The sequence below is a fragment of the Cynara cardunculus genome, assembly GCF_001531365.2.
Source record: "Cynara cardunculus var. scolymus isolate 2C chromosome LG 7, CcrdV1, whole genome shotgun sequence".
NCBI lineage: Eukaryota > Viridiplantae > Streptophyta > Magnoliopsida > Asterales > Asteraceae > Cynara > Cynara cardunculus.
This window is the reverse complement of record NC_037534.1, coordinates 9796703-9806930: the sequence shown is the minus strand read 5'-3', so window position 1 is coordinate 9806930 and position 10228 is coordinate 9796703. Positions and strand designations below refer to the sequence as shown.

General features: G+C 34.5%; 1 protein-coding gene across 1 annotated transcript; it reads left to right on the top strand.

Moving 5' to 3' along the window:
• Positions 1–1251: 1251 nt before the first annotated feature.
• LOC112515279 (ABC transporter F family member 5-like) lies at positions 1252–9334 on the top strand. The gene is made up of 9 exons (XM_025121997.1): positions 1252–2212; positions 2577–2918; positions 4400–4540; positions 4643–4822; positions 5529–5684; positions 6340–6441; positions 7630–7758; positions 8463–8567; positions 9038–9334. Exons 1-9 carry the CDS (start codon positions 1331–1333, stop codon positions 9131–9133), a joined length of 2133 nt encoding a protein of 710 aa, XP_024977765.1. The 5' UTR covers positions 1252–1330; the 3' UTR covers positions 9134–9334.
• The last annotated feature ends 894 nt before the right edge of the window (positions 9335–10228 follow it).

Genomic DNA, 10228 nt, shown 5'->3' with positions numbered 1-10228 from the left:
AAATAATCGAATCACGTTCGATCGTATGATTGAGGTTAGTTTACTTGTATGTGTGTGACTCTTTGGGATCGTGTATCATTAGCCGTATCGTCAAATTTAGTGTCATGGACATATAGATCCAACATAAATTACCTGTTCTCTTTTAAATCAAATAATCTAAAATATAGTCAATATTTTATCTAAATAAATTGTGCAAAAAAAAAAAAAAAAAGAACGAGAACTTCATTATGTTTAATTTAAGATCCATGATGACTGATACACACACACACACAGAGGGATGAGTTCCGATAAGAATGAAAATCATGATAAGACAGGTAAGAATGAATCTTAACCTCGAATCAATCCAAATTGAAGATCAACATTAATATAATACACCAGATCAATTCATATGAGAAATACAAGTAATAAGATGAGTGTAAAACTAAAAGTACTTCTTACACTTTATTTATATATGATCATTTGTGTGGAATATTAACAAAGTTCAAAAAGGCGTGAGACGTGGCGTGTCGGCAAGGTCAAACCTTAAGCCTTACACGTCACGATGGGGACGTGACATTTTTCAATGCATCACATAAGACGACAAATTTGTATGTCATATATAGAATTATATATATATATATATATATGTTTTTTATATATTATCTAATCAAATAATGATATTAAAAAATGTACAATCATATTAGAAGAAGAAAAATCAGATAGATTATTATTATAAAAATTGGTTTTTAATTAAATATTTAAATATTAAAATATAACTTAGAAAAGTAATTTTACAATTTCATTTAACTGTAAGTCTGTAACGTTTATGACTTTGTGAAATTGTGAGTGATGTGATTAGTTAGATCTATAAAAATATAAAATCTAAAGTTAAAAGTGTAAAATACAAATGATAAAAAATAAAAAAAAGTAATTTTTTTTGAAGAAAAAAATCACGTATTACAAGAAACGCACGCCACAACATTCCTTAAGACGCCACGACATGTCATAACGTTCCTCAAGACGCCATGGCATGAGCCACACCTTACATAAACACTATAAACAATTTCGTAACAACAGAAACCCGTCTTGCCCCACATCGTATCATGACATATATCATGACACGTGTTCATAACTTATATGTACAAAGGCTTCACACGTTTCTACTTCCAATAAAAATGGGGTACAACATTTTATTATCTTCATCCTAATTTCCCCTTTGTGGTTTAGAAATCAAACAAAATTGGCCGAAAAATAACAATCACAGATAATTCCATACGAAAATTTCCACCCCCTCTTCTCCATCCATCTTCCCTTTACGCCAAAAGGGGGGGATACAGAGTTCTTCCACCCTATGCTTTCAACAACAATGGATTTGACCACTAAACTTCAGTTCATCGACCTTCGTTCCACTTTCCTAACTGGAACTGCCCTCTCCGACCTACGTAAACCCTGTTTTCGCCCACGTATTCGCCCAATTTCCACACCCATACACAATTGTTCGAGTAAACCCACAAAGATATTCCACACACATCATTCAATTAGATTATCTGCGGTTGCTGTTGATAGTGAAACTAGTAGTATTACTAGTGTAGATGGAGACGATATAGAGAGTCTGTTTTCGAAAGACTCAGAAACAGTGGATTATCGACGAGGGAACAAACAATCGGGAAGTGGGGCGTCGAGTATCTCATCTGGTGTTAGATTAGAGAACATTAGTAAGAGCTATAAGGGTGTTACAGTGTTGAAAGATGTGAGCTGGGAAGTGAAAAAGGGAGAGAAAGTAGGGTTAGTAGGGGTTAATGGTGCTGGGAAAACTACCCAGTTGCGGATTATTGCGGGTATGGAAGACCCCGATTCGGGTAACATTGTGAAGGCTAAGCCCAATATGAGGATATCATTTTTGAGCCAAGAATTCGAAGTTTCACTGACTAGGACGGTTAGGGAGGAGTTTCTGAATGCGTTTAAGGAGGAAATGGAGATTTCTAACAGGTTAGAGAAGGTTCAGAAGGCAATTGAAGGTTCTGTTGATGATTTGGAATTGATGGGGAGGCTTTTGGATGAATTTGATTTGCTTCAGAGGAGGGCACAGGCTGTGAATTTGGATATTGTTGATGTAAAGATTAATAAATTGATGCCTGAACTTGGGTTTTCGCCAGAGGATGCAGATAGGCTGGTGGCGTCTTTTAGTGGTGGTTGGCAGATGAGGATGTCACTTGGGAAAATATTGCTTCAGGTATACATGATCAGTTTCAATCTATGTTTGGTTTATGATGCTGAAATTAAAAGATTGATTCAATTGATGTTGTTAATCTATATCTATTATTCTTCAATTTAGCAAGTTGTTACTGATTTCTGTGAATGGCACAACTAGATAGAACCATTATTCTTCAAGATTTCTTACTTCTTAAGAGTAGAAAGATTTGATAAAGAAAGTATAATCAGTTGCATTTGAATCTATGGCATGATTTTTTTTTGGATATGACCATTTTCGTTATTCTCATCTAGTTATGGTGGATAGAGATGCTGATATGAATAACTTCATTCGGATACAAAATCTGAAGAATGTGTGTCATGATTGAATATGTTAATTTTTGCAGGATCCAGATTTATTACTACTGGATGAACCTACGAACCATCTTGATCTAGACACGATTGAGTGGCTTGAAGGTTATCTTAACAAGCAAGATGTTCCAATGGTGATCATATCTCATGACAGGGCTTTTCTTGATCAATTGTGCACAAAAATAGTGGAGACTGACATGGGTGTTTCTAGAACGTTTGTTGGAAGCTATTCCGACTATATTATTGGTAAGGCAGCATGGATTGAAGCTCAGTTTACAGCTTGGGAGAAGCAACAGAAGGAAATTGAGCATACAAGAGGCTTAATTAGTAGGTTAAGTGCCGGAGCAAATTCCGGACGTGCGTCCACTGCTGAAAAGGTATTATCTTTAAGTTATTTTATGTGCATAATCTAAAGGATATCTTGTTGCTAGCTTGCATATGTGGGTCTCATGAAGGGTTAATTGCCAGAAAAAAGAAACATACAATGTGTCATTCACTGTTTTGACAAAAAAAGAGTAGACCACTAATCAACTTGATGAATTTCTTTTTCAAAATTGACTAGAAGCATCTTGATGTCGTGTTGCTTATCTAAAGCAAAGCAAACAAAATGAAACCAGTGAAACCCACAGGATTGGGAGGGTAGGCAGTTTCCGGAAGACCCCTAGCTTGTAAAAAGGTTTTGAGAAAAGAATTTAACGACCATAAATGTTTTTGAGATGTTTGAAAGAGATAAAGGATACATATTAGAAATGCAGGTACTATAGACGAAGGAGTAACATGAAAGTATAACTTATCTATCATGTCAAAATGCTTATGTTTATTGTGTGACACATTGTGTTTCCTGCCGAAATTTTCTTATAGGAATCATTAATTGGAGAATAAAGATGAATATGGTTTGACAAGTTAGCTAAAGTTAGTGTTGTGAAAATCATCATGAAGCGATGCAGCCACGTGACTGCTTAATTGTCTTGGCAGGGATAAGCGGATGCTGTTACAAACACTTGACAGTTGACATCTAGGCAGTCTATTAAGCGACCGACCTCTTAAGTGTCGTAGCCTAAGCTAGGATTTTACACTAACTAAAGATAATAACATTAAACCACTGAATGATTTATAGTCCGTTTGTCTCTTTGGTAATTAATCCCCATGACTTCCACTGATGCTTTGAAGATGAGTGTCTGTATGCTTTTCCTTGCTAATTCAGTTTATAACTTGAAAACCAGGATCGTTGGTAATGATATTTTACTGGAATAACAAAAAATGTTCGGCACTTTAACCTACTTATGTGGTAATTAAAGTGGGTTTTCTTTAAACTTGGTGGTGTTACTTATTTGTCCAAAATTAAGAAGTCAAAGGTCAACTGCTTAATCTATTTCTCATGGAAAAAACACCTACAGGATGGAAATGAAAACTGAAACGGGATAAAACAAAACGAGTGATTACCTTTTTGCACCATCATGCTTAGCTTTTTGTTACAAACAAAGCATCGTCTTTTGTGAAAATGTAAAAATGAAAATTGATCTTTGAAAGAATGAGTACTTTTCCATAGAAAGTGTCAAGTTCAATGGTTTCATTTACTTACTTATTTTTGCATCTACTTTTACATAATTTAGCTTATAGGTTCTAGGGTTCTATTCCTTTTTTTTTTCTTTTCTTGGAATAACGATGACTTATTTGCAACAGAAACCAGTAAGTTCAAAAAGCTACTCTCTTTTGATTATCATTCACCATTATTGTCCTGTCATTTCTTTACAAGTCAGCTGCATGCTATAGTACTTGAATCAAAACATGTCTGAGTTATTTACTTTTTCTTCCAGTAAACTTACACTCCCTTTACACTTGTGTTGTATGATAACAGAAGCTAGAAAAGCTTCAGGAAGAGGAACAAGTTGATAAACCATTTATTCGGAAACAAATGAAGATCAGATTCCCAGAACGTGGAAGAAGTGGAAGATCCGTTGTGACAGTAAAAAATCTGGAATTTAGCTATGAAGATGAGGTAATTATTAATAGATTAACAGCAACAAAGAATGGTCGAATCATTTGACCTTTATTTCTGATAAATATGTAGTAAGATCATGTTTTTGGTATGGTTATCCAGGTCCTCTTTAAAAAGGCCAATATCTCAATTGAAAGGGGTGAGAAAATTGCTATAATTGGGCCAAATGGTTGTGGAAAGAGTACTCTTCTGAAGTTGATTATGGGTTTAGAAAAGCCAAATAGTGGTGAAGTTATTCTTGGCGAACACAATGTGCTACCAAACTACTTTGAACAAAATCAGGTTATGCATATTTCTTTTTCTTCATAATTTGTTGATGTTAATGATGAATTAGTGCCTCCTCCCTCCCATGAAAGTTTCATCATTTGACATGCCCTTTCTTTTAGAGGAAGTGTTAATGTTGAATAGGAGAATCTTGTGGACCCAAACCATAATCATCTGCTTTTATGCTTATCGCAATAGGGAAAAAGGTAATTCTTAGCTCTATAGGGTTGCCATAAAAGGAAAAAAAATTGCAATTTTCTTGGTAGAAAGTGCCACGTATATTATTGCAATTTTCATGGGACGGGAATATGTATCCTCGTCTCACATTTGTATTACACTCATATTCTACTTTCCTAGTAGTAATTAATCAAATTGATACCTTTAATAATTACCGGGTCATCACAGAAACAGCCACTCTACTCTTTGAGAGTAAAGGTCAGCTTATATCCCACCCTTCAGACCCTACCCCCGGGTGGCTCGTTTGGTTTGGTTTGGTTTCTACCCTTTCATAGTGACAAAATACAGAAATCAATTGGACACAAATCAACTTCATCAATCTTTTGTAATGATGATGAGCAATCAGTAATATTAGCTCAAGTTGCTGAAAAAAGAAAAGAAATGTTGCAATATTCATAAAATGAAGGGATTATTTATCATTTTCTTATGTTTCTGTTATGCTCATATTCTAGGTTCCCAGTAATAATTACTTGATCCTAATTTCCAGGCCGAGGCTCTTGATTTAGACAAATCCGTGCTCGATACTGTAGCCGAAGTTGCAGAAGACTGGAGACTTGATGACATAAAGGGTCTCCTTGGACGTTGCAATTTTAAAGCCGATATGCTAGACCGGAAAGTCTCTCTGTTGAGCGGTGGTGAAAAGGTAAATCTTTCCTAGCTTTCTTCTGCAGTTATTTACCTATTTCGTATTTCCAGAAGGGCAATATAATCTTTTTCTGCGTTGACATAGAATTAGTTGTACACCCTTTGTTAATAATGTAAAACCATCATAATTCTTGAGAAGATAAAATTCAAAGATCAAGAACATGAATAGTACTTTGCTTTTTTCTAAATCCATACCTCAAAAGAGTTTCATGAGGATAGCTAGATGCAATTCACTGATCCTTTAGCAAGTCTCATGAAAATTACAACATTTTCTTTGACGGAGTTTTACTAATCTATAAATATCTAAAATGCTCTTTCATTAGTGGCAAGATAGAAGGATTCTTGTGAATCCAAATTAATATCAACAAATTTTCATATTGGTGACAATGAACAAAAAGGTAATTGTAACATGAATTTCCAAGGGGGAGAAAGGAAACCTTGCAATTTTAATGTTGCATCTAAAGATAATATTATTTGTGGGATGAAGGGAGTATTGGAATTGTAAATGTTTGTTCTAAGTAAGGTGAAAAATATAGTAAAAAATATTTGGTAAATTTTATTGTACATCTCATATAATCCGCTTTTAGTGTCTCAAATCATGTTATCATCCTTGAGAAGTTCAAATTAACTTGTTTTTTTTTCTTTTCTTTCAGGCCCGGCTTGCGTTTTGTAAGTTCATGGTGAAGCCTTCCACTTTATTGGTGTTGGATGAGCCGACTAATCACTTGGATATACCTTCCAAAGAAATGCTTGAGGTTTGGTTTATCTTTGATTCACATCTTTATGTATGTTGCCTTTTTATGAGTAACTGATTTTAGAAGCCAATTGTAATTATCAAAATTCAAAAAAAAAAAAAAATAAAGAAAAATAAATGAAACCAAACAAGCATGATTGATTTTGCACAAATTGTGGAAATGTGAATACAAAAAGATCATCATACCGGGCACTTATCCGAACCATAAGGAAATTAAATAGGTGCTGTTTTACATTGTGAAACAAATATTCCCTCTTCCCCAAAATAAGTGTGTTTGTGTTTCTGTTTTAGTTTGTCCTAAAATAAGTATCTACTTTTATTTTTGAAGTATATAATATTTATATATAGTAAACTCACACACACTTGTCTTTTGCGAGACTTGAACCCTTGACCTCTAGGAAGGTTGGGTTACAAGGGACCGGTGCGCCAAAGGCCCTCCGGTAATAAGTGTCCACTTTCAAAAGTAAGTCTCTGCTTTCGCATTCTACCCTCAATTTATGAAATGGAGAAAATTTCTGTTTATTATTATGGGTAAAAGTGTAATTTGGTTGATTAAAAAGTGTAATAATTACACATTTCTAAAATCTGTGTCAGTTTTAATGTGGACATTGATTTTGGGACGGAGGGAATACATGTAAAACAAATACATTATGAAATAAATACATGTGAAACAATACATGTTTCACATTGAGATTGGTTCTCTTGGGTTCTCAACATTTATGTGCTCTCACATGGTCTCTCTCTCTCTCTCTGTGTATATAATATATATATATATATATATATATGGAAAAGATTCGGAGAGAACCACGAAAAGAGGAACCGAAAAACTTATCCAAACCATTAGATTGAGATGATCTTACGGGTGAGATTAAAAAGATGGCTATAGCCACCATCTTTTAAAGATAAAAAATATCCTCTCCCCCTATTTTGTTCTCTTTAATTTGACATCAATGGTGATGTACTTTTTCATCCGTTTTTCGTGATTCTTCGGTTCTTTTTTTGGGGTTCTACTGTATCTCGCCTCTCTCTCTCTCTCTCTCTCTCTTTATACACACGCACACACATGCACACACATATAGACACATACACAATAGCTCGAAAAGTCGGTTACTCTTTTCTTTAACTTGCTTATTGTGCACGCACTACTTCTTGTTGTGGACTGATGTTATGAACACTGTTTGTTCTTTAGGAAGCAATTTCCGAGTATGAGGGAACTGTCATTACCGTTTCTCACGATCGATACTTTGTAAAGCAAATAGTGAATAGAGTTTTAGAAGTTAAAGATGGCAGTCTACAAGACTATATGGGTGACTACGATGTAAGTTTGTCTTCTTTTGCACCAATTTTATTTACGCTTCTTGCTTCAACCACATCTTTATCTAGTGATTGCCAGAAATATCATGCGTGGGATATAGTATTGAATCGTGTTCATTGAACCAAATTGACCCAAACCGGCCAGTCTGGTCTAGTCTTAAGGATGACGCAGCTTGGACCAGTTCAGAAAACGATGCAAATTATTTGATTTTGTGGTTGTAGGTGTTAGAACCTAGCAAAACCAAACGTGTCGTATTAAATCTTGTTAGGTAAATCAATCTTGTGTAAAAAATGATTAATGGGATGGATGATGTGGTTAAATTTAGAAAACCATGGATATCTAACACCATCTATATGGGTTATTCATAAGAATAACCTCATAGATATTTTTTAGAATGCGTGACCTTTTGACAGATTTTGAGGCATATTTGTGTTAGGAAGAGTCGTTTCTCTGTTAGGCATATGCGTGCTTAGATCTGTCGAAAGGTCAAAAAAGAAGCGTTGGCTGCTACTTTGGGATGTGAGCGAAAGCGTACATTTCCTTTTCCTGGCAAAGTTTCGAGCTGCAATTACTTATTTCACCATTATCATCGTGTTACATTGATGCCAACGATTTTGATCAGCAAAACTATTCCATTCGTCGTGACATAAAGGCACTTTAGATATATTAGCAGAAGCAATAATTGTATGTTGATTTGAATTCAACAGTACTATCTTGAGAAGAATCTCGAGGCAAGAGAAAAGGCGCTTGAAAGAGAAGCGGAGCTAGAGGAGAAGTCCCCGAAAGCAAAAGCCAAATCCAAGATGTCAAAGGTAACACATTAACCGCGTTTACGATTTCTTTTTTTAGTTCAATACTACAACAAAATTGTGTTTATAGGGTGCGATAAATGTCCTAGTAGACTGCCCTTACATGACTAAAGTTTATAGGATCGTTTTTTGTGTCCCATGTAAAAGTGTTACAATATGTTTATAGGATGCTTTTGGGCGTATTAACAAGTATTTTATGAATTTTTTTGAATTAAAACGCTATATTAACGACATTATTTGAAAAAATGTCTTATAAAAAGATGTGTTAGTATGATACTTCTCAAATGTGTCATGTAACATAAAAAAGCTAACAGTATAAACTTGTTGTAACACTTTTTAAAAAACGCTATAAAAACCCGAGTCATGTAAAGCAGCCTATTTTATTTAGACATTCTTGGGGTCTTAATAAACCCGATCTTACTGTAGTGTGAACTATTATAGCATTTGTTGATGTCGTGTTAATATGTTTAAAGGCGGAAAGAGAAGCGCGCAAGAAGCAAAAAATGCAGGCGTTCCAGCAAGCGAAACAGAAATCAAAGGGACTGAAGAACGCTAAAAGATGGAACTGAAGAATCAAGTGAGGCAATACACATTCCCGACCCGTGTTCATTTGTACATATTTTACGTGATATATAGGAATAGATTATCGATCTTAAACTATGCGCTTCGCGACATTTTTGGCTCGTACCAAACTTTCGCAATCCGAAAACTTCAGGTTATCTTTCACAAGATGGTTTATGTATTGATGCCAGATAAGAGGGTTTTGAATACGGAAAAGTTAAAAAAAACCCAATGAACTATCTCATTTTGAATGATTAAGTCCTGAATTAATTTCTTTGAATGAAAAAAACCATTAAACTTTCTTATTTTGAATGATTAAGTCTTCGAATGATTTTTTTGAATAAAAAAAACTATTAAACTCTCATTTTGAATGATTAAGTCCTTATACAACTTTTTCCAATAAAAAAAACTACCCATAACTTGCATCATTTTAATTCAAAAAAACTACCTGTAACCGACTAGAAAGTTCTTAAAGTAAAACTACTTGTAACCTATAAAGATAGATGAAAAAGGGACATCGTTGGCAGGGACCAATAGTATGAGAGACGAATGAAGAACGGACAACGATGTGACGACAATGAGTGGCAAGGGGGAGGGATACCGTTGTTTACGAGGGGTATTGAAAAGCGTAGGATTTGGAAACGATAAAACTGATTTACGTTTCTTTTATACTTAAAGACATTTCTAGTCGGTTATAGATAGTTTTTTTTTTGTTAAAAGGATATAGGTAACCAATTTCTAAAAGTTCAATGGTTTACTTGTTACAAAAGAAATATCCAGAGACTTAATCATTCAAAATTAGAAAGTTTAATGGTTTTTTCATTCAAACAATAATTTAGGGACTTAATCATTCAAAATGAGATAGTTCCTTGAGTTTTTATGAACATTTCCCTTTTGAATAATCACTCTCCCATGGAATCCATACAGGAGATGGCATGCTTGTCTCTTGTGTTGATCCCGAAAGCGATAACTATGGTTGTTAAGGTTTGTAAGGCGAGTCGAATATAACACAACTTTTTAAGTTTTCAACTCTTATCGATAATCAAACAATGAAAGAATTACAGATTGTTTGTGGAATACGATAAGGTAAAACCTAATCTAAA

Bases quoted from the DNA above. Each gene is read 5' to 3' on its own strand.
- LOC112515279 (XM_025121997.1), top strand. From the start codon at position 1,331: ATGCTTTCAACAACAATGGATTTGACCACTAAACTTCAGTTCATCGAC. The intron at 6,442-7,629 runs GTTTGGTTTATC...TTTGTTCTTTAG, and splicing joins CTTCCAAAGAAATGCTTGAG to GAAGCAATTTCCGAGTATGA. The intron at 7,759-8,462 runs GTAAGTTTGTCT...TGAATTCAACAG, and splicing joins ACTATATGGGTGACTACGAT to TACTATCTTGAGAAGAATCT.